The 24,821-nt window shown below is 44.5% G+C and overlaps 1 protein-coding gene across 1 annotated transcript; it reads right to left on the minus strand.

Moving 5' to 3' along the window:
* Window positions 1-5,953: 5,953 nt before the first annotated feature.
* On the minus strand, window positions 5,954-24,821 carry CCDC122 (coiled-coil domain containing 122). The gene is made up of 5 exons (XM_038762055.1): window positions 24,713-24,821; window positions 20,628-20,740; window positions 15,367-15,765; window positions 8,975-9,091; window positions 5,954-6,526 (listed from the first exon to the last, which is right to left on the minus strand). Exons 1-5 carry the CDS (start codon window positions 24,738-24,740, stop codon window positions 6,377-6,379), a joined length of 807 nt encoding a protein of 268 aa, XP_038617983.1. The 5' UTR covers window positions 24,741-24,821; the 3' UTR covers window positions 5,954-6,376.

Genomic DNA, 24,821 nt, shown 5'->3' on the forward strand with positions numbered 1-24,821 from the left:
GTTAAAAGAGAGAAAGGAGTTATGGAAATACACTTCCAACTCCTCATTTGGCTATCTGGTCAGTTCACATTTGCATTGGATTATGAACACGGCCTCTCTCTGCTAACGTCCTCTAGCAGCTACTCAAAAGTAAGGCTCCTGACGCGTCCCGAGCCAGGAAGAGCAGAAAGGGAAAGTCCTGAGAGGAGGGCGGGAAATGTGTCGATTTATTGTTATTTCCTATTCTCCCAACCTTGTAATACAGTGCTCTACACACAATAAATATGACTGACTGACTGACTGACAGGGCGTGCAGATGAAAAAGCATGGAGTATCAGGCCCTTTCTTCTAAAATCAGATTACTTAGCCAGGGTTTCTCAGTGAAACACTCACTCTGATGGCTTCAGGTTCACCAACAGCAGTGTCATCTTCAAAAAGATCAACTCCGGGGGAATAGAATCTGCACCTGCTCTGTGACTGTGAGCCCGTTCGAGACTGTGAGCCCATTGTAGGGTAGGGACCGTCTCTATACGTTGCTGATTTGTACTTCCCAAGCACTCAGTACAGTGCTCTGCACACAGTAAGCGCTCAATAAATACGACTGAATGAGTGAAGCAGGTTGTCTTCCTTTTTTTCATTCATTCATTCATTCCATCGTATTTATTGAGCACTTACTGTGTGCAGAGCACTGGACTAAGCGCTTGGGAAGTCCAAGTTGGCAACATATAGAGACGGTCCCTATCCAACAGTGGGCTCACAGTCTAGAAGGGGGAGACAGAGAACCAAACAAAACATATTAACGAAATAAAATAAATAGAATACATATGTACAAATAGAGTAATAAATAAATAAATAGAGTAATAAATAAATAAATAGAGTAATATTTTGCAAGTGGAAAAACCAACCAACAGGGAGTAAGTACAATGGACCCTCAGGAATTCATTTGAGGGGTTGGTTACAGAAACTCCAGCGAATTCGGTGAAACCGTGATGACTTGACACCAGTCCGCATGTTTTGTTTTGTTGTCTGTCTCCCCCTTCTAGACTGTGAGCCCGTTTTCGGGTAGGGGCCGCCTCTATACGTTGCCAACTTGGACTTCCCAAGCGCTTAGTACAGTGCTCTGCACACAGTAAGCGCTCAATAAATACGATTGATTGATTGGTTGATTGATCTTGCAGACATTACTATGCAAAGAAATAATATGGCGGCCAACCCAGTTACACCATTCAAGTCCCAGTCAAGATGGTGGCAGCATTCAAACCATTACAAAGTTTTTTCCAACAACTCCACGTTCTCTTCATTTGTCTTATTTATTTTGGCACTTTAGAACCATCACTCGGCTTCCCTCTGGGATTAAGAACAACTCTGCTGGACACTATACACACTGTGGCTGTACAAAGGCTGTGGGATCAATCAATCAATCGTATTTATTGAGCACTGTACTAAGCGCTTGGGAAGTACAAGGATGTTGGGCTCTTGGTGCTTCTGTGCGGAGTAGCTTTAGGGCCCGCACCCTGTAGCGTGGCCTAGTGGAAAGAGCGAGGTCCTGGGAGTCGGAGGACCTGGGTTCTAATCTTACCTCTGCCACTCGTCTGCTGTGTGACCTTGGGTGAGTCACTTTTCTGTACCTCAGTTATTTCACCTGTAGGATGGGGATTAAATCTGTGAGCCCCACATGGGGCAGGGACTGTGTCTAACCTGAGTAGCTTGTATTTACCCCAGTGCTTAGTACAGTGCCTGGCCCATAAAAAGCGCTTAAAAATACCATCATCATCATCATCGTCAATCGTATTTATTGAGCGCTTACTATGTGCAGAGCACTGTACTAAGCGCTTGGGAGGTACAAATTGGCAACATATAGAGACAGTCCCTACCCAACAGTGGGCTCACAGTCTAAAAGGGGGAGACAGAGAACAAGACCAAACATACTAACAAAATAAAATAAATAGGATAGATATGTACAAGTAAAATAAATAAATAAATAGAGTAATAAATATGTACAAACATATATACATATATACAGGTGCTGTGGGGAAGGGAAGGAGGTAAGATGGGGGGGATGGAGAGGGGGACGAGGGGGGAGAGGAAGGAAGGGGCTCAGTCTGGGAAGGCCTCCTGGAGGAGGTGAGCTCTCAGCAGGGCCTTGAAGGGAGGAAGAGAGCTAGCTTGGCGGATGGGCAGAGGGATTGGGGGCATTCCAGGCCCGGGGGAGGACGTGGACCGGGGGTCGATGGTGGGACGGGTGAGAACGAGGGACGGTGAGGAGATTAGCGGCGGAGGAGCGGAGGGTGCGGGCTGGGCTGGAGAAGGAGAGAAGGGAGGTGAGGTAGGAGGGGGCGAGGGGATGGACAGCCTTGAAGCCCAGGGTGAGGAGTTTCTGCCTGATGCGCCGATTGATCGGTAGCCACTGGAGGTTTTTGAGGACGGGAGTGATATGCCCAGAGCGTTTCTGGACAAAGATAATCCGGGCAGCAGCGTGAAGTATGGATTGAAGTGGAGAGAGACACGAGGATGGGAGATCAGAGAGAAGGCTAGTGCAGTAGTCCAGACGGGATAGGATGAGAGCTTGAATGAGCAGGGTAGCAGTCTGGATGGAGAGGAAAGGGCGGATCTTGGCAATGTTGCAGAGCTGAGACCGGCGGGTTTTGGTGAAAAATGAAAAATGAAAAAAAAAGAAAAAAAACCCACACTAACTTTAGGACATGGCCAGGGGCGCCATATGCTATGTAATGCAGAGGGATGAGAGAAAGAGCCCAGCCAGTCATCAAGAGGCAAAACCACCAAAGCCTACTGAAATGTTATTGGCCGATATCACGCTACACCAGTGGGGCAGCTCCAAGGGGAGCTATGATTTCCGAGTTCCTCGGCAGCGGCTCCCCTCTCAGGGTCGCACTCGGGGAGGGAGAGTCAAGCAGAGGCATACCCATCCCATTCCCAGCTCGGGCAGAGGCTGGCGAGTGGAAGACAATCTGCTACAAACTCCCCTAGGCTGGGAAGTAGTGTCATGGGAGAGAGTTCATTCATTCATTCATTCATTCATTCATTCATTCATTCATTCAATCGTATTTATTGAGCGCTTACTGTGTGCAGAGCACTGTACTAAGCCCTTGGGAAGTACAAGTTGGCAACATACAATAGAAATAATAATAATAATGGCATTTATTAAGCGCTTACTAGGTGCAAAGCACTGTTCTGAGCACTGGGGAGGTTACCAATCAATCAATCAATCAATCAATCGTATTTATTGAGCGCTTACTATGTGCAGAGCACTGTACTAAGCGCTTGGGAAGTACAAATTGGCCACATATAGAGACAGTCCCTACCCAACAGCGGGCTCACAGTCTACAAGGGGGAGACAGAGAACAAAACCAAACATACTAACAAAGTAAAATAAATAGGATAGATATGTACAAGTAAAATAAATAAATAGAGTAATAAATATGTACAACCATATATACATATATACAGATATACCAGGTGATCAGCTTGTCCCACGGGGGGCTCACAGTCTTCATCCCCATTTTACAGATGAGGGAACTGAGGCCCAGAGAAGTCAAGTGCCTTGCCCAAAGTCACACAGCTGACAATTGGTGGAGCTGGGGTTTGAACCCATGGCCTCTGACTCCAAAGCCCGGGCTCTTTCCACTGAGCCACTCTGCTTCTCTAAAGAGCATATATATCTATATATAATAATGACGGCATTTGTTAAGCGCTTACTATGTGCAAAGCACTGTTCTAAGCGCTGCGGGGGGATACAAGGTGATCAGCCGGTCCCACGTGGGGCTCACAGTCTTAATCCCCACTTTACAGATGAGGGAACTGAGGCACAGAGAAATTAAGTGACTTGTCCAAAGTCACGCAGCTGACAAGTGGTGGAGCTGGGATTTGAACCCACGGCCTCTGACTCCAAAGCCCGGGCTCTTTCCACTGAGCCACACTGCTTCTCTAAACAGAATATCTATCTATAGCTGTATATATATCTATATAGCATATATATCTATATATCCATATATATATCTATAGATGTATATAGATATATATGCTATATATCTACAGATCTACATCTACAGATCTCTATATCTATAGATAGATAGAGCTCTATATCTATAGATCTATAGATCTGCTTCTCTAAACAGAATATCTATCTATAGCTGTATATATATCTATATAGCATATATATCTATATATCCATATATATATATCTATAGATGTATATAGATATATATGCTATATATCTACAGATCTACATCTACAGATCTCTATATCTATAGATCTATAGATAGATAGAGCTCTATATCTATAGATCTATAGAGATCTATAGATCTACAGATATCATATGCATATCCAGAAAACTGGAGTTAACGGCAGAGACTCAAGTTTACTGTGCGGAAGGAGGCACTTCTGTATTTTTACCAAAAAAAATCTACGGATCCACTAGCAGAATTATTGCAGATGGAGGTGGGGTGTTCTGGGAGAGAGAGATGACTTAGCAGCATAAGACGAGACAAGGCAGCTACTGGCCCAAGCTGTCTTTCATTAAAACAAAACAGAAAACAAAATTAGAAAAGAGCACTTGGAATTACTTGTTTGCAAATATGGTAGGCTGGAGACATGCTTGACTGTGTACTGATATATGTCTACTGTAAAATTATTCCTTTAATATCCAAGTTTGACTTTTTTTGAAGGATAAAACACTTCCTGATGGAACTAATGTCGATATCGAAAACTGCAACGGGATGCAGATAACTCATGAAATAAGAGAATGCAAAATCTCATCAACCAGCGAGGCTTCCCCAGGATTTTATAAACAACATAAAAGAAAATTCATAGCAAAAGTATTTCCTGTATGGAATCCAAAATATTGCCTACTGACGATGATTTATATGTCTCAAACACAAATCAAGGAAAGACCACTTTTTAGAATGAGCAGCAATTCACTACAGCAGAGTTTTATTTACTGTTTTAATTTTTGGTCTTATTTATTATAAAGCTCTTGAGACTGGAATTAAGTTTTTTTTAAGAATCCATTTTGGTTTTCAGATTTCTGGAGCAGCTAAATAATTTTAGAATAAGACTGGTGATAATTGATCATCGAGATTTAATTGGAGAAGCAGTGTGGCTCCGTGGAAAGAGCCCGGGCTTTGGAGTCAGAGGTCATGGGTTCAAATCTCAGCTCCACCAATTGTCAGCTGTGTGACTTTGGGCAAGTCACTTAACTTCTCTGTGCCTCAGTTCCCTTATCTGTAAAATGGGGATGAAGACTGTGAGCCCCCCGTGGGACAACCTGATCACCTTGTAACCTTCCCAGCGCTTAGAACAGTGCTTTGCACATAGTAAGTGCTTAATAAATGCCATTATTATTATTATTATTATAATTTGGGCTAATTCTCACAAACTCAGAGCGAGCAATTTTTTACTACCAGTGGAGAAGAGGGTGACCATCTTTCTATTTTTCAAAATCATGAATCTTAGGGAGCTAAAATTTATTGGTATTCTACCTACAAAATGGGTTTGATTTGAACTTCGGGTATTAAGTGACCAGTAATGAAGTGGGATGTGTGACCGTTCCTAAGAAGAAGCTATTCTTCACGTTAAGGGGAGCAAACAAAATTCACTTCAATCTGGCATGATCCATCACATTTAACATCCCATAAAGGAAAACACTTCATTAGTCTAAGCAAATTGATAATATCCTTTAAAATTTTAGAAGTTTTGTTTCCATAAAATTACAAATGGAAAAATACCCCTCTTTTTGCTTATATTATGATCTAAGTAATAAAAACATCTACTCATTCTGTTTTTAAAATAAAATCTTAATTAAATACATACCAACAGGCCTGTTTTGAAGCTAAGAGGGAAACTGATGAAACCGAGACTGAACCGGCACCCCGTGGGCAGAACAGAAAACAGGAAGACAAAAAACAGAAAGTGAAGGAAAGATTTTAAAACCTCAAAATGAACGGAAACAATGTTATGAATTTAATTTGAATTTATTGCAAGGGAAGGTGTCAGAAAATCAGCAAATCAGGATCTAACTTCTGAAGTTTTTAATAGAGCGTCTTCACCACATGAATATAAAAACTGTGGAAAGCATTATGAATTGTCACCAAACTTTCATATCCTGTTTGTGTCAAGTACAACAAAAGATGCTGAAAAGGACAAAGAAAAACACTAACAAAAAACTGCTAATTGAAGTCTTGATACTTTCTGCAGTCATATTTATCTGAGCAGATTTTCTGGGTAATTCTGACTCCAAAATAGCCTTTGGCATCGCTTGTTTTAATCTTTCAAGGGAAATACCAGACCAGAAATATCAAAAAGATTCAACCACACTTTCTAACGGGCAAAAGATGACCCATGTTCAGAACCGACAGGGACAATACAGTGGTATAGTGTACTAATCTTCTATTCCAAGGCATTGTCTTAGTTCTGCCGCAGTTTTTTCCATCCGTTCAATATTCCGCTGCCACTGTCTCCTTTTTGACTTAAGTGCATTCAGCTGGCAGCGCAAACGTTTTAGAATAGCATCGCTTCTTTTGTTTTGTACCTGTCACGATAAAAGAAAAGATGCATTTCAACAGAATTTACAGATTAAACTGGATTTTTTAAAAAGCCGACTCCTACAGTAAGGTGGTTTCTACCAGAATGAGAGCTAGATAATGGAAGAGTCCCTCCAATATCAACTGTGAGCAGGGGGGAAAGGTTGTGGAGCCTGGCCTTTGAAGGATGAAGGATAACTGCTTGTGAGCAGGGGATGGGAATGCCAAAAGGGCGGCTGGCATTTGGGGAGAAACACGGCCCCTTTACCAATTCTTTCAAAGGCTACTTGCCACCCTGGTGTCTTCTGCAGCCTGAGAGCAACATTTTTTTAAGGTGTTTCTCCTCTATCAGGGGTGTAGGAAGTTGGAAGGCTATATTTTTGCCCCTAGTGCTATAGAACCACAGAATAAAAGGAGAGGGGTTTTATGACTTTTCCCTGTCTTCACAAAGGACCACACTTCAGTAATCTGACATATAAAAATCTGACTTTTAAAGATGACAAATATTAAAGGCCCAAAGTGCAAACGGCACTCTGTCGGATGTTCTGGGGCTTTCCCAGCAGTGGAAACTACTGGGTGCCAGTTCTATATTTCGCATGAAGAAACCACTCTTACGGATTTGACTGGCTCGCTATAGGCGTCTATGATGTTCATTTCAATGTATTTCCATGCATAAACACTGCTGAAATAAAATAGACATTCTCCTTTCAAAACTGCATTTCTTCTTCAGTAAATGTGAAGGAATTTCCCACTTCTTTTAATACAGAACCAAAGCAAGTAATCAGTGGTACTGATTCCTTGATTCCTTATGATATTCTTGCCATCTGGAAAAGTCTCTCTCTCTTTGCCCCTTGAAGAAGGTGGTTCAATCTGCCCTCTTCCAAAGGAACCGTGGTACTGCCAACGGCAGTTTCGGATCTCCTCAGCTTGACTTATTTTTTTTCCGTCACGGGTTTTGTAGCCCTCCATTTTTCGAGACCCTGCAAGGTGCTGTTGGGATATGGCTTGCTTTGCTGCGTGTCGGCTTTGAACCTGAGCCGCCGTTCCTGAGAACAATGACGGTCTTGGTGGTGGCTCCTTAGCACGATTTATTAGGGCTGTCTCCCAATTTCATAGAGAACTGTTAGATAATCATGTCCTTTCTTGGTCTGGGGTTCCCTGTCTTAATCTGACTTACTATGGTGTTGTTCCAAAGCACCCTGAAGGTTTCTTTGTTCTTTCTTAACTTTCCTATTTGTCTGCCTTCTGCTTTTTGATGTACTGGCTGTACTGATGTCTTGAACACACAAGTCGCGGGTGAGTCCTCTACTCGGCCCTCGTATGGCTGCAGGGAATCACACACCTCTCAAGTCCCTCTGGTACACAATCCTGACATAAGCCCTGAGTTTACACCACTGTTAAGCCCTTGGGTGTTAACGATGTCTTTCTTTTATTTGGAAAGCAGGGGAGAGCGTCAGTGATTGCACGCTGTTATTTGTACATTTGTTGAGAAGTAGACCATTGCTTTAGGAGGGCCCGTGGCTAAGCCATGAGTGAAGGTTAACTGGCAATTACCGGGATTTAGTAAGTGCTTACTGTGTATAGACCACTATGATAGATACATAGGATTACCCAACAGAAATAAAGGTCCTTGACCTTGAGCAGTTTATAGTCTAAGTGTACACAACTTACACATTAAACAAATAAATTGAATGAACAGATATTCCCACATGTACTCCAGGTGACTGAGTGGCTGGTGGGATAAGACGGCTAGGGAGGCAGGGATTAGTCAGAAAACAACGTTGGAGACCAAATCCTAGGAGACCAACGAAAAAGCAAACTAAATGGCTGAAAAATAGCTTCTGAGGTCAGCAACTGGATGGCGACTGGCAGGACTGTCATTCATTCATTCATTCATTTAATCATATTTCTTGAGCACTTATTGTGTGCAGAGCACTGTACTAAGCGCTTGGAAAGTACAATTCAGCAATAAAGAGAGACAATCCCAGGCCACACCGGGTTTACAGTCTAGACTGGGGGAGACAGACATCAAAACAAGTAAACAGGCATCAAAATAAATAAATAGGATTATAGATATACCTAAGTGTTGTGGGGCAGGGAGGGGGGAGGACAAAGAGAGAGAGTCGAAGTGACGGTCAAGGGAGGGGGAGCTGAGGAAAAGGGTCCCAAGGGTAGGGCCCACGATCCCGCACTTTAGAAAGCACCATTCTAGAAGGCTTAATTGGCACCACGCTCAGTCACAAAAAATCAAACAGTCAAAACAAAATCATCCCCCGGAAGGCCTAGGGACACAAGAACTAAGTAGTTTCACGCTCTTGGCCCACTCAAACGAATCCCAGAAAGATATGTCTTCACCCAAATCCTTATTCCCTAGCCACATGCCCCTTTAGAGCTAGCCCTGGTGATTATATCCCAGAAAGTGTTGCATTTTTCAACTCAAATATTTAAACCTTTACCTCGATTTCCTTTTTCATTTTCTCATGAACCTTTTTCTCTTCCTCCAGTACAAAGGCTTTTGTATTCATATTCTCTTTGGCTGCTAAAATTTCCTCTGCCAAATTAGCAATTTCTCCCTAAAAGAACAAACATAAGCACCGACGGTTATTAAAGCATATCTTCAGAGTTTTACCGTTACTGCATTATATAGTAATATTTTGCTTTCACCTGGCAAGGCAATGTGAGCAAATACTGCCTCTGGATCAGAAAGGAGTTTTATAATTGACAGAGCTGATTTTGGTAAAATTTGTGGATTTGGTGTATTTAGAAATGGGTCCAAAGTTCAATAGAGAGCTGTAGGAATTGGAAATTCAGGCTAACCCACCCCTACAAATCTTATAGAAAAACATACCGTTTTCATTACCTCAATTATTTAGACTAATTCTAAATTGATTTAATTCACCAGATACTGACTCAACTTTATTCTCCTCTTGGCCCACGTAGGCATAAGGTAATGGAATAATGAGTCTCAAGGACAAGAGAATACCGCCACTATGACTGACAAGTGAAAAAGGTGATGGAATAAGGAGTCTCAAGGACAAGAGAATACCGCCACTATGACTGACGAGTGAAAATGGGTATCGTTACGATAAATATCGGTTTCATTTTTACTGAGATTTAATTGCAGTATCACACATGTAGTGCTTTCCTTGGTGTTCAAAAAATGACAACTCTAGCAGTCAGATCTTACCCATGTTTGAAAGCAATGCAAACTGCGACGCTGGTCACTGCAACAGACTGACCAGCCTGGTGGGCAATAATTTGGAGAAAAGCAGTGTGGCTTAGTGGAAAGGGCACAGGCTTGGGAGTCTGAGGACATGGGTTCTGAGCCCAGCTACAGTGGGAAGGTTAGCACCAGGGGAGTGGGGTGGTCAGGCTGGGATGGAGAAAGAGAGACGGGAGGTGAGGTAGGAGGGGAAAGGTGATGGAAAGCTTTGAAGCCAATAGTGAGGATTTTTAGTTTGATACGGAGGTTGATAGGTAACCACTGGAGATTTTTGAGGAGGGGGGAGACATGCCCAGAGTGTTTCTGTAGAAAGATAATCCAGGCAGGAGAGTGAAGTATGGCCTGAAGTGGGCAGAGATGGGAGGCTGTGAAGTCAGAAAGGAGCCTGATGGAGTAATTCGGTAGGGAAAGGATGAATTATTGTACTAATGTGGATGCGGTTCGGATGGAAAGGTAAGGGCGGGTCTTGGTGATGTTACGAAGGTGACACCGGCAGGCTTTGGTGATGCTTTGGATATTCATTCATTCATTCTTTCAATCGTATTTATTGAGCGCTTACTGTGTGCAGAGCACTTTACTAAGCACTTGGGAAGTACAACATCATCGTCAATCGCATTTATTGAGCGCTTACTGTGTGCAGAGCACTGTACTACGCGCTTGGGAAGTCCAAGTTGGCAACATATAGAGACGGTCCCTACCCAACAGTGGGCTCACAGTCTAGAAGGGGGAGACAGACAACAAAACAAAACATATTAACAGAATAAAATAAATAGAATAAATATGTACAAGTAAAAGAAATAAATAGAGTAATAGATATCAATCAATCGTATTTATTGAGTGCTTACTGTGTGCAGAGCACTGTACTAAGTGCTTGGGAAGTACAAGCTGGCAACATATAGAGACAGTCCCTAACCAACTGTGGGCTCACAGTCTAAAAGGGGAAGACAGACAACAAAACAAAACATATTAACAGAATAAAATAAATAGAATAAATATGTACAAGTAAAATAAATAGAGTAATAGATATCAATCAATCATATTTATTGAGCGCTTACTGTGTGCACAGCACTGTACTAAGCGCTTGGGAAGTACAAGCTGGCAACATATAGAGACAGTCCCTACCCAACAGTGGGCTCACAGTCTAAAAGATATGTGGGGTGAATGAGAGAGTGGAGTCAAGGATGACACCAAGGTTGTGGGCTTGTGAGACAGGAAGGGCATCTTCATCAATCACATTCACTTTGAGTGCTTACTCTGTGGAGGGCACTGTACTAAGCATTTGGTAAAGTAATAATAATAACGATGGTGACGATGGTAGTATTTGCTAAGCGCTTACTACGTGCCAGGTACTGTTCTAAGCGCTGGATACAGGGTAATCAGGTGTCCCCCCTGGAGCTCACAGTCTTAATCACCCTTTTACAGATGAGGTAACTGAGGCCCAGAGAGGTGAAGTGGCTTGCCTAAGGTCACTTTGCAGACAAGTGGCGGAGCCCAAGATTACTCTCAGAACTGTGCTCTATCCACTACGCCACGCTGCTTCTCTGTACAATACAACAGAGTTTGGAGACACATTTCCACAACGACCTTACGGTCTAGAGGGGGCCACAGACATTAATATAAATAAATATCAATAGTTTATAATAATGGCATGTGCTACTAACTAGTGTTTACTATGAGATCCGACGCAGTCCCTACCCAATATGGGGCACACAGTCTAAGATGGAGGGAGACATGAATAATAATAATAATAATAATAATAATAATGGCATTTATTAAGCACTTACTATGTGCAAAGCACTGTTCTAAGCGCTGGGGTAGATACAAGGTAATCAAGTTGTCCCATGTGGGGCTCACAGACTTAATCCCCATTTTCCAGATAAGGGAACTGAGGCCCAGAGAAGTGAAGTGACTTGCCCATAGTCACACAGCTGACAAGTGGCGGAGCCGGGATTTGAACCCACGACCTCTGACTCCAAAGCCCAGGCTCTTTCACCTGAGCCACGCTGCTTGTATCTTATCCCCCTTTTAAAGGTGAGAGAACTGAGACACAGAGTGATTAACTAACTTGCCCAGGGTCTCGCAGTAGACCAGAAACAGACCGGAACCAATTAATCAATCAATTGTATTTATTATGCATTTGCTGTCTACAGAGTACTGTACTAAGTGCTTGGGAGTATACAGTAGAACAGACTTGCTAGACATGCATCCTGCCCACAGGGAGCTTACAGTCTAGAGGGGTAGACACATTTTTAAAAATTAAGGATATAAACATAAATGCTGAGGAGCTAACAGCTAACGGCCAATGACTCCTTCCCCACTAATTTCGAACATGCTTATTTGTCCCCTATCCTAAATAAATCCTCCTTTAACCCCACGGCTCTTCTCTTCCTACCAATCCTCTCCAAACTCCTTGAGCGAGTCTTCTATACTCACTGTCTCAAATTCCTCTCCTCCAATTCTCTCCTTGCCCCGCTCCCATCTGGCTTCAGTCCCCTACACTCCACAGAAACCGCCTCCTCAAAGGTCACCAAGGACCTCCTTCTTGCCAAATCCAATGGCCTCTACTCCGACCTAATCCTCTTCAACCTTTCAGCGGCCTTCAACAATAAGGACCACCCCCATCTCCGGGAAACATTATCCGACCTTGGCTTCACCAACTGTATTCATTCAATTGTATTTATTGAGCGCTTACTGTGTGCAGAGCACTGTTGTAAGCGCTTGGGAAGTACAAGTTGGCAACATATATCCTCTCCTGGTTCTCCTCTTTTCTATCAGGCTGCTCATTCTCAGTCTCCTTTGTGGGCCCCTGCTCTGCCTCCCATTTCCTAGCTTTGGGAATGCCTGGAATGCCTTCCCTCCGCACATCCACCAAGCTAGCTCTCTTCCTCCTTTCAAGGCCCTACTGTGAGCTCACCTCCTCCAGGAGGCCTTCCCAGATTGAGCCCCCTCCTTCCTCTCCCCCTTCTCCCCCTCTCCATCCCCCGCCCTACCTCCTTCCCTTCCCCACAGCACCTGTATATATGTATATATGTTTGTACGTATTTATTACTCTATTTATTTATTTATTTTACTTGTACATATCTATTCTATTTATTTTATTTTGTTAATATGTTTTGTTTTGTTCTCTGTCTCCCCCTTCTAGACTGTGAGCCCACTGTAGGATAGGGACCGTCTCTATATTTTGCCAACTTGTACTTCCCAAGCTCTTAGTACAGTGCTCTGCACACAGTAAGCGCTCAATAAATACAATTGATTGATTGACTGATTGATTTGGGGGTCCCTCAAGGCTCAGTTCTGGGTCCCCTACTACTCTCCATCTACACCCGCTCCCTTGGAGAACTCATTCACTTCCATGGCTTCAAATGCCTCCTCTGTGCAGATGATACTCAAATCCACATCTCCAGTCCTGATCCATCTCTCTGCAGTCTTGCACTTCCTCCTGCCTTCAAGACATCTCTACTTGGATGTCCTAATGTCAACTCAAGCTTAACACGTCTCAAACAGAACTCCTTATCTTCCCGCCCAAACCCTGTCCTTCCCATCACTTTCCCCTCACTGCATCATCACTCGCTCCAAAAATCTCAATCACCTTGCCCCCTCATCTCACTGCTCCCCTACTGCAACCCAGCCTCCGCACTTCGACACCCCTAAATGCTAACCTTCTCACTGTACATAAATCTCATCTACCTCACCGCCGATCCCTCGCCCACGACCTGCTTCTGGCCTGGATCACCCTCCCTCCTCAAATCCAACAGACAATTACTCTCCCCACGTTCAAAGTCTTACTGAAGGCACATCTCCTCCAGGAGGCCTTCCCTGCCTAAGCCCTCCTTTTCTCTTCTCCCTCTCCCTTCTGCGATCCCCTGACTTGCTCCCTTTGTTCTTCCCCACTCCCGCCGCCCCAGCACTTTTGTACACATGTGAAATTTATTTATTTATATTAATGTCCCCCTCTAGACTATAAGCTCCTTGTGGGCAGGAAATGTGTCCGTTTATTGTCTCCCCACAGGCTCTGCACACCGAACACACTCAATAAATCTGACTGGACGAATGAATGCAAGTGTTTTAATAATGTTTTGAAGGCAGGGAGTGGTAGCCTGGCATAGATAGAGGGGGAGGACGTGGGAAATATGTCGGCGGCTATATCACAGTTTGTAAGCTGGAGCCAGCGGAGCAGAATGTGAGGGCTGGACTGTAGGAGATCGGTGAGGTGATGTTGGATGGGGAGAGCTGATTAAGTGCTTTAAAGCTCATGGTAAGGAGTTTCTGTTTGACGTGGAGGTGGATGGGCTTCCACGGAGGTTACTGAGGAGTTGGGGAGACACGGACTGTACTGTTACCGAGATCACAGTGCTTAGGGAGAAGACAGTCATTGCAGAGAGGAGGGAAGACAGGGGAAAATGAGGGCTCAGGGAAGGTCTCTTGGGGGAGATATGATTTGGGAACGTGATAGTCTGTCAGGTATGAAGGGGGATGGACTTCCGAGCCCAAGGGCGCACGTGGGTAAGAGACTGGCGGCGGGATAGAGAGACCGAGCTTCAGAGAGTAGGTTGGCATTAGACGAGTGGAGTGAGCACGCTGGGTTGTAGCAGGAAAAACACAGTTGATTGAATTTCTTGAAGCTGATGATGAATACACAATTTTCTCCCACATCTGAACCTTCATTTACACAAACCTAACATTTGAGGGCTTAGAACACAGAATCAGTTGAGGTCTGTGAATCCTATATATTTTACAGGGTGTCAAATGTGAATAAGAGCTAAAGGGAAGTGATAATCATGGGAGTTAATGCCCAACAACAGGGAGATGTACCCTCATTTTTGCAGCAAAACATGATTAGTATCAATTGACCGGCTAATTTCAATGGGTAGCAAAACATATAGGGTCTCAGTTGGTGGCTCACTGGAAGGAGCCCGGGCTTTGGAGTCAGAGGTTATGGGTTCAAATCCCGGCTCCTCCAATTGTCAGCTGTGTGCCTTTGGGCAAGTCACTTCACTTCTCTGGGCCTCAGTTACCTTCATCTGTAAAATGGGGATTATGACTGTGAACCCCAAGTGGGACAACCTGATCACCTTGTATCCTCCCCAGCGCTTAGAACAGGGCTTTGCACATAGTAAGCGCTTAACAAATGCCATTATTATTATTATTATTATTAGGAAAAAGCGCCATTGCTTCATACTGTCACCATTGGGCCCTCCCAGCTCCATCTCAGACTAATTTAGTGTCACCATTGGGCACACTAAATTAATCAGAGATGGACCTAGGAGTTCAGCCTATACCTTTCAACCAAAAAATGACAACCATTTGTCACAATTTTACTCAACTACCTTCCTATTTGTTTTTCTTTATATTTTCATAAATTTAGGAATTTTTAAGAAGCATTTACATCTTAGAGTAAACTTTAAGAATGTGTTTAAGGTTACTTCAGACGTAGAAACAACACAATAGGGTTTTATGGTCTAATTCATTTACACTTTGCTTATTTGTTTCAGATACGCTTAAGTGGCTATGATCTCATTGCACATAGTTAAGTGCTTAATAAATGCCATTATTATTATTATTATAAATGATTAAATATTTCAAAAAAGGATGACTAAAAACTATTCTGAGAAACATATTACACACCTGCATTTTCTTGATCAAATTTCCTTCTGGATTCTGGAGTTCACTCATCAATTCTTCTTTCATTACATTTAAATTTGTGACCAATTCCTTTTTTTTAAGCAGGTCAATCACAACTGGCCATTTGCTTTCTACCTCCCAAAAGAGGTGTTTATGTGCTGATATTTTTTCATAATACGCATTATTCCTCATTATAAGCTCCTCAAAATCGTTTTGTGCTATTTCTATGTCAAACTTAAGCTTTACGTTTTCTGTATACACGGTCTGAACTTGTGTCTCCAGGCTTTGACAGTGGAATTTGATGTTTGCTATGGCATCATCTTTCTGACAAATTTGGTTTTCTACTTCTTTAGTCTCTGTTAAAACAGAGTCCAGTTGTTTTTCAAGCTCACGAAGTTCGCTCTGCAATAATATTTCCACATTATTCATTATCACTTCACAGTGTTTCAACATCAGAGCACAGCCATTGTATAATACCACTGAAATGTTTATTAGATTTAGAAAACTTGATGCATGCTGTATGATGCAAGATACAATAAAACTTCCCAATTGTTCTTAAAATCTATACAGTGCTATTGCCCAAATTCTTAGGTTCGCCGTCTCTGTTATTATACATTTCATATATCGTGACACGGTATAATCTTTCATTAGCTTACTCACTGAATAGTATTTATTAAGTTACTTACTTCTATTAGCAGAACACTACTAAGTGTTTGGGAAAGTGGGAGTCAGAAGTACCTGAATAACAATCTCAGGCTCTGCCACTTGTCTGCTGTATGAACTTGGGCAAGTCACTTAACTTCTCTGTGCCACAGTTACCTCATCTGTAAAATGGGGATTAAGACAGGGAGCCCCACGGGGGATATGGACTGTGTCCACTCTGACACAGTCTAGACTGTAAGCCCACTGTTGGGTAGGGACTGTCTCTATATGTTGCCAGCTTGTACTTCCCAAGCGCTTAGTACAGTGCTCTGCACACAGTAAGCGCTCAACAAATACGATTGATTGACTGATTGATTGATTATCTTGCACCTACCCCAGTGCTTAGAACAGTTCCTGGCACATAGTTCCTCCCCCTTCCCATCCCCGCCGCCTTACCTCCTTCCCCTCCCCACACCACCTGTATATATGTATATATGTTTGTATGTATTTATTACTCTATTTATTTATTTATTTTATTTGGACATATTTCTTCTATTTACTTTATTTTGTTAATATGTTTTGTCTTGTTGTCTGTCTGCCCCCTCTAGACTGTGAGCCCACTGTCGAGTAGGGACCATCTCTATATGTTGCCAACTTGTACTTCCCAAGCGCTTAGTACAGTGCTCTGCACACAGTAAGCGCTCAATAAATATGATTGAATGAATGAAATCCCAGCTCCGCCACTTGTCAGCTGTGTGATTTGGGCAAGTCACTTAACTTCTCTGGGCCTCAGTTCCCTCATCTGTAAAATGGGGATGAAGACTGTGAGCCCCACGTGGGACAACCTGATTACCTTGCATCTACCCCAGTGCTTAGAACATAGTAAGTGCTTAACAAATACCAACATTATTATTATTATTATTCTATACACGTTAAAGGTGGCCGATTTTTTTATGGTATTTGTTCAGTGCTTACTATGTGCCAAGCACTGTTCTAAGCACTGTTGGGGATGCCAAGATTAGGGCTGGTGGAATTAAGTAGGGGAATGTCTCCTGGAGGCTTTCAGGAGGGCTTTGAAGATGGGATGGGCTGTGCTCTGGTAAACTTTAAAGGAAAGGGTGTCCCAGGTGAGAGGGAGGGCATATGCTAGACTGTAAGCCCGTTATTCGGTAGGGACCGTCTCTATATTTCGCCAACTTGTACTTCCAAGCGCTTAGAACAGTGCTCTGCACACAGTAAGCGCTCAATAAATATGACTGAATGAATGAATGAATATGCAAGCGGTTGGAGATGGAAAAGTCAACAGCAAGATAGAGTAAGAAGGTTAGTTTGGGAGGAGCAAACAATGCCAGCGGAGGTGTCTCGACTGAAGACAGCACTAAGAAAAAAGAATAGGACTGGGGGAAAAGCATTTACGACAACAGTCAGGGTTATAGGATAATAATAATAATAATAGCAATATTCGTTAAGCGCTTACAAGCCAAGCACTGTAAGTTCCAGGGTAGATAAAGGTTATCAGGCTGAGTAGCATGAGGGAGTAGAGGTTAATCGCCATTTTACAGATGAGAGAACTGAGGCACAGAGAAGTTAAGCGACTTGCCCAAGGTCAAACAGCAAACGGCAGAGGCGGCATTAGAACCCAAGTCCTCTGACTCGCGGGCCCGTGGCTTTTCAACCAGGGCTTGCTGCTTTTCAGAGGCTGCCCCAAATAAGGTCAAAAAACGTTTCCAAAGAGCGACAACAGCCTTTGCCACTAGCGCAACAAGGGATCGCTAGTTGCGTAAATGATCATTCCACGGACAGATGATTAGAGAAACACTCTAATACAATATGACTCCCGGCTACAAACGCTAAGTCGTTTGGAAGGGGAAAGGATTTGGGAAAGAGAGGGGTCTTGGAGACCTACATGGAGGAACTGGGGAGGTGACCTGTACATAACTGTGGGAGAAGTGGGAGGTGGACAAGGAAAAATACTGTACTAAGCACTTGGAAAAGGAGAGCTGATAGACCTGATTCCTACAATTATTGTATTACTGTGTATTGTTGTTCTTTGCCCACCCAATTTACAACAAAGACCAACCAAGAAAGGGGAAAAAAGGAGCAAAAATAGGAAATTGGAAAGCAGCAATGAGAGAGCTGAGGTGGTCTTTATGCTTCTCTTTAATCCTATGCATCCCATAGGTACTGAAGTGGCCCAGGCCGTCTATTTCTTGTCATCAGAGATGGCTCCTGGGGAATACCCCAGATGTGTTTCCCTTCTTTCAGTATTTCTGCCACAGAGGTTTCCTGGTGTGGTGGGCTTCACGGTATTGACCCGAGGGGGTCTCCAGACTATCTAAGGTCTGACTGCCTCTTCATCAGAGTTCCTAGTAGCTTTCTCCTGGGGCCTCCTCTCTGACCTCTTGGCAGGGCTGAGGGCGGGGCAGTCATTGGGAAAGCCCAAAGAAAAACAATCGACGGCATTTATTAAGCGCTTACTATGTGCAAAGCACTGTTCTAAGCGCTGGGGAGGTTACAAGGTGATCAGGTTGTGCCACGGGGGGCTCACAGTCTTAATCCCCATTTTACAGATGAGGTAACTGAGGCACAGAGAAATTAAGCGACTTGCCCAAAGTCACCCAGCTGACAATTGGCGGAGCCGGGATTTGAACCCATGACCTCTGACTCCAAAGCCCGGGCTCTTTCCACTGAGCCACGGTGTTTCTCTTGAAAGGAGAGGATGATCCACGTGTGCCCAGCCTCTACAATCAGTCTTCCCAACACCTGTTGGAGAGAATTTCGAACTGCGATGGAGATCTGACTATAGCAAAGACAAAATGGTTCTGTGCACCTGTTCTCTCTCCGTCCCTCCAAGCTCGTATCTCCTCCTGCCTTCAGGACAGCTCCACCTGCATGTCCGCCCGCCACCTAAAACTCAGCATGTCCAAGACCGGGCTCCTTATCTTCCCTCCCAAACCCTGTCCTCTCCCTGACTTTCCCATCACTGTGGACAGCGCTACCATCCTTCCCGTCTCACAAGCCGGCAACCTTGGTGTCATCCTCGACCCCGCTCTCTCATTCACCCCACACATCCAATCCGTCACCAAAACCAGCCGGTCTCACCTCCACAACATCGCCAAGATCCGCCTTATCCTCTCCTGCTACCTTGCTGGTTCAATCTCTCATCCTATCCCGACTGGATTACTGCATCGGCCTCCTTTCTGATCTCCCATCCTCGTGTCTCTCTCCACTTCAATCCATACTTCATGCTGCTGCCCGGATTGTCTTTGTCCAGAAACGCTCTGGGCATATTACTCCTCTCCTCAAAAATCTCCAGTGGCTACCAATCAATCTGCGCATTAGGCAGAAACTCCTCACCCTGGGCTTCAAGGCTGTCCATCCCCTCGCCCCCTCCTTCCTCACCTCCCTTCTCTCCTTCTACAGCCCGGCCCGCACAAGCCGCTCCTCTGTGGCTAATCTCCTCATTGTGCCTCGTTCTTGCCTGTCCCGCCGTTGACCCCTGGCCCACGTCCTACCTCTGGTCTGGAATGCCATCATTCATTCATTCATTCAATCGTATTTATTGAGCACTTACTGTGTGCAGAACACTGTACTAGGTAGGCGCTTGGGAAGTACAAGTTAGCCCTCCCTCCACACATCTGCCAAACTAGCTCTCTTCCTCCCTTCAAAGCCCTACTGAGAGCTCACCTCCTCCAGGAGGCCTTCCCAGACTGAGCCCCCCCTTATCCTCTGCTCCTCCTCCCCTCCCCATCACCTCCACTTCCTCCGTCCTACGCCCTTTCACTCCCCACGGCACTTGTGTGTATCTGTACATATTTATTACTCTATTAATGATGCCCCTACGTCTCTAATTCTATTCATCTATTTTGATGGTATTGCCGCCTGTCTACTTGCTTTGTTTTGTTGTCTGTCTCCCCCTTCTAGACTGTGAGCCCATTGTTGGGTAGGGACTGTCTCTTTCTGTTGCCAAACTGTACTTTCCAAGCGCTCAAAAAATATGATTGAATGAATGAATGAATGCTGGGGCAATCCCATGCAGGCCTGATCATTGATGAACCTGGAGAAGCAGCTTGGCCTAGAGGGAAGAACACAGGCCAAGGAGTCGGGGGACCTGGGTTCTAATCCCAGCTCTGCCCCTTGCTCAGTTAAGCGAGTCAATTAACTTCTCTGTGTTTCAGTTACCTCCTCGGTAAAATGGAGATTAAGACAGTGAGCACCAAGTGGGACATTGTGTCCAACCTGATTATCTTCTAGACTGTGAGCCCACTGTTGAGTAGGGACCATCTCTATATGTTGCCAACTTGTACTTGTACAATGCTCTGCACACAGTAAGCGCTCAAAAAATACGACTGAATGAATGAATGAATCCTGTATCCACCCCAGTGCTTAGTACAGTGGCTGGCACATATAAAGTGCTTAACAAACACCGCCCGCCCCCCACCAGAAAAATTAAAAACAAACAACAACAACAAATCCACTGAAAAACCATAACAAAACATCTAAAAACCGGGTTGCGGCCTTAATTCTCAATTGTAAGAATCATTCCCAAATCTTGTTTCACCTCACTTGGTTACGGTTTGGGGAAAAGGAAAGACAGTTAAAAGTATTAAGTGGCAAGCTACCTGCAACTTGAACAAACCGCTTTTGTTCCTTTCTATTTCAAACGCTTTTGATTGCTGTTGTTTTTCAACTTCTTTCACAACATCATCTAATGAAGGGGTGTTCTCAGTAAAATCTGAAAAAAATGAATAATTGTATATTAAGAATGAAGAATGGAAATCGTTATGAAAACCTGAGCTTGTTGTCAAATTTAAAAATATATTTTAATAGCTCCTATTAATTCTGGAGTTTGTTATCCTCCCCCAATAGTGCATTAAATGTGTCATAGACTTATTTTCTAAAATTCATCAATAAAGTTTAACCTCTCTCCCCTTCTCCCTCATGCTCCAATGGAAACAGGCAATTCAAAATGCATATTATGGTGTGAATGGACTCCATTTAAACTCATGTTGGTGCAAGAGAGAGGCATCCCTCTGTTCGGTTCCAACAGCAATTGATCTCCTTGCAAAACTGACACCTGTTAAGTTTAGTCAGTCATATGATAAGCACATTCATTTTAGTAGGCAGTAGGATGGTCTAATTTTCCATCTGGGAGTCAAGAGTTCTAATCCCAGCTCTGCCACTTGCCTGCTGTTTGATAAAAATAATAATAACGATGGAATTTATTAAGTGCTTACTATGTGCAAAGCACTGTTCGAAGCGCTGGGGAGTTTACAAGGTGATCAGGTTGTCCCACGTGGGGCTCACACTCTTAATCTCCGTTTTACAGATAAGGGAACTGAGGCCCAGAGAAGTTAAGTGACTTGCCCAAAGTCACACAGCTGCCAAGTGGCGGAGCCGGGATTTGAACCGATGACCTCTGACTCCAAAGCCCGGGCTCGTTCCACCGAGCCACGCTGTTGGGCAAGTCGCTTAGTTTCTCTGGGCCTCACCTTCTTCATCTGTAAAATGGTGATTCAATACCTTTTCTTTCTCCTTAGATTAGGAGCCCTATGTGAGATAGGGACTGGGTCTGTCCTGATTATCTTGCATCTACCTCAGCACTTAGAGTGCTTGGCACATGATATGTGTGCTCGGGAGATACAAGCTGATCAAGGGATACAAGCTGATCAAGTTGTCCCACGTGGGGCTCAGTCTTCATCCCCATTTTACAGATGAGGTAGCTGAGGCTCCGAGAAGTTAAGTGACTTGCCCAAGGTCATACAGCAGACGTGGTGGAGCTGGAATTCGAACCCATGACCTCTGACTCCAAAGCCCGTGCTCTTTCCACTGAGCCACGCTGCTTCCCAAGGCTTCCCAAGATTAAGACTGTGATCCCTCCGTGAGACAACCTGATCACCTTGTAACCTCCCCAGCGCTTAGAACAGTGCTTTGCACATAGTAAGCGCTTAATAAATGCCATTATTATTATTATTATTATTATTAATCCCCTCTCCACCACTCTTCTGCTGAGTGACCTAGGGCAAGTCACTTCACTTCTCTGGGCCTCAGTTACCTCATCTGTAAAAATGGGGATTAAGATTGTGAGCCCCCTGTGAGACAACCTGATCACCTTGTAACCTCCCCAGAGCTTAGAACAGTGCTTTGCCCACAGTAAGCACTTAATAAATGCCATTATTATTATTATTATTATTATCATTAATCCCCTCTCTATCACTCTTCTGCTGAGTGACCTTGTGCAAGTCACTTCACTTCTCTGGGCCTCAGTTATCTCATCTGTAAAAATGGGGACTAAGACTGCGAGCCCCCCATGAGACAACCTGATCACCTTGTAACCTCCCCAGCGCTTAGAACAGTGCTTTGCCCATAATAAGCGCTTACTAAATGCCATTATTATTTTTAATCCCCTCTCCATCACTCTTCTGCTGAGTGACCTTGGGCAAGTCACTTCACTTCTCTGGGCCTCAGTTATCTCATCGAAGCAGCGTGGCTCAGTGGAAAGAGCACGGGCTTTGGAGTCAGAGGTCATGGACTCGAGTCCCAGCTCCGCCACATGTCTGCTGTGTGACCTTGGGTAAGTCACTTAACTTCTCGGAGCCTCAGTTACCTCATCTGTAAAATGGGGATGACGACTGTAAACCCCACGTGGGACAACCTGATCACCTTGTATCCCCCCCAGCGCTTAGAACAGTGCTTTGCCCATAGTAAGCACTTAACAAATGCCATTATTATTATTATTATTATTAATCCCCTCTCCATCACTCTTCTGCTGAGTGACCTTGGGCAAGTCACTTCACTTCTCTGGGCCTCAGTTATCTCATCTGTAAAAATGGGGATTGAGACTGCGAGCCCCCCGAGACAACCTGACCACCTTGTAATCTCTGCAGCACTTAGAACAGTGCTTTGCACGTAGTAAGTGCTTAATAAATGCCATTATTACTATTACTATTATAATTATTATTATTATTATTATTAATCCCCTCTCCACCGCCCTTCTGCTGAGTGACCTTGGGCAAGTCACTTCACTTCTCTGGGCCTCAGTTCCCTCACCTGGAAAATGTATTACGATTAAGTGGGTCGAAGCTGGTTTGGTTCGGGTGGCTCCGCCATTCAAGGCGGGCCCCATCACCTCAGAAGTTGCTCGGGTGGCATTCATTCATTCGATCGTATTTATTGAGCGCTTACTGTGTGCAGCGTAGTGTACTAAGCGCTTGGGAAGCACAAGTTGGCAGCATACAATAATAATAATGGCATTTATTAAGCACTTACTGTGTGCAAAGCACTGTTCTAAGCGCTGGGGAGGTTACAAGGTGATCAGGTTGTCCCACGGGGGGCTCACAGTCTTCATCCCCATTTGACAGATGAGGTCACTGAGACACGGAGAAGTGAAGTGACTTGCCCAACGTCACCCAGCTGACAATTGGGGAAGCAGCGTGACTCAGTGGAAAGAGCCCGGGCTTTGGAGTCAGAGGTCATGGGTTCAAATCCCGGCTCCGCCAACTGTCAGCTGTGTGACTCTGGGCAAGTCACTTTACTTCTCTGGGCCTCAGTTACCTCATCTGGAAAATGGGGATGAAGACTGTGAGCCCCACATGGGCCAACCCGATCACCTTGTAAACTCTCCAGCGCTTAGAACGGTGCTTTGCACATAGTAAGCACTTAATAAATGCCATCATCATCATCATCAATTGGCAGAGCCGGGATTTGAACCCATGGCCTCTGACTCCAAAGCCCGGGCTCTTTCCACTGAGCCCGCTGTTGGGGAGGGACCGTCTCTATACGTTGCCAGCTTGTACTTCCCAAGCGCTTAGTCCAGTGCTCCGCACACAGTAAGCGCTCAATAAATACGATTGACCGATTGATGATTGATTGATTCACGCTGCTTCTCTAAAGAGCACATAGATCTATACGTAATAATGAGACAGACAACAGAACACGTGGCCGGGTGTCAAGTCGTCAGAACAAAAAGAATTACAGCGAAATTCACATCATTAACCAAATTCTCCCCCCTTTGGGGGCTATATCATCATCAATTGTATTTATTGAGCGCTTACTATGTGCAGAGCACTGTACTGAGCGCTTGGGAAGTACAAACTGGCAACATATAGAGACAGTCCCTACCCAACAGTGGGCTCACAGTCTAAAAGGTCTAATATCGTTCATTCATTCATTCATTCAATCGTATTTTTGATTCAGCGCTTACAGTGTGTAGGGCACTGTGCTAAGCGCTTGGGAATGGGATAGTATATCGTATATTACAGCATGGTATGGTACATTATAGAGAAGCAGTATGGTTCAGTGGCAAGAGCCCGGGCTTTGGAGTCAGAGGTCGGGTGTTCAAATCCCGACTCCACCGCTCGTCAGCTGGGTGACCTTGGGCAAGTCACTTCACTTCTCTGGGCCTCAGTTCCATCTGTAAAATGGGGATGAAGACTGTGAGCCCCGCGGGGGGCAACCTGATCACCTTGTAACCCCCCGGCGCTTCGAACAGCGCTTTGCACATAGTAAGCGCTTACTAAATGCTACTATTATTATATTTACAAGAAAAATGACTAGAGTACTAAATCTGTGCAAACATCTATACAGGGGCTGTGGGGAGGGCTGGGGAGGAGGAGAGGAAAAATGGGGGGCTCGGTGTGGGCAGGCCTCCAGGAGGAGGTGGGCGCTCAGTATAGCCCGTTCCCGTCCCCAAAGGGGGGGTCCATACATGGCTCCTGGTGTCCGGCCCCCTCCATGTCGACGACGCCTTCTCTTCGGGGCCTTCCAAACCGTCGCCTCAGGCCTCAGGCCTCGCGCCTCGCCTCCTTCTCTTCCGG

Source organism: Tachyglossus aculeatus, chromosome 20 (genome assembly GCF_015852505.1).
Source record: "Tachyglossus aculeatus isolate mTacAcu1 chromosome 20, mTacAcu1.pri, whole genome shotgun sequence".
Taxonomy (NCBI): domain Eukaryota; kingdom Metazoa; phylum Chordata; class Mammalia; order Monotremata; family Tachyglossidae; genus Tachyglossus; species Tachyglossus aculeatus.

Excerpts from the sequence above, each read along its gene's own strand:
- CCDC122 (XM_038762055.1), bottom strand. The coding sequence starts at position 24,740 with ATGGAGGGGGCCGGACACCAGGAGCCAT. Across the intron at positions 20,741-24,712 it reads GGCCGGACACCAGGAGCCAT|ATTTTACTGAGAACACCCCT; the intron begins GTATGGACCCCC and ends CATTTTTTTCAG. Across the intron at positions 6,527-8,974 it reads AAATGAAAAAGGAAATCGAG|GTACAAAACAAAAGAAGCGA; the intron begins GTAAAGGTTTAA and ends TTATCGTGACAG.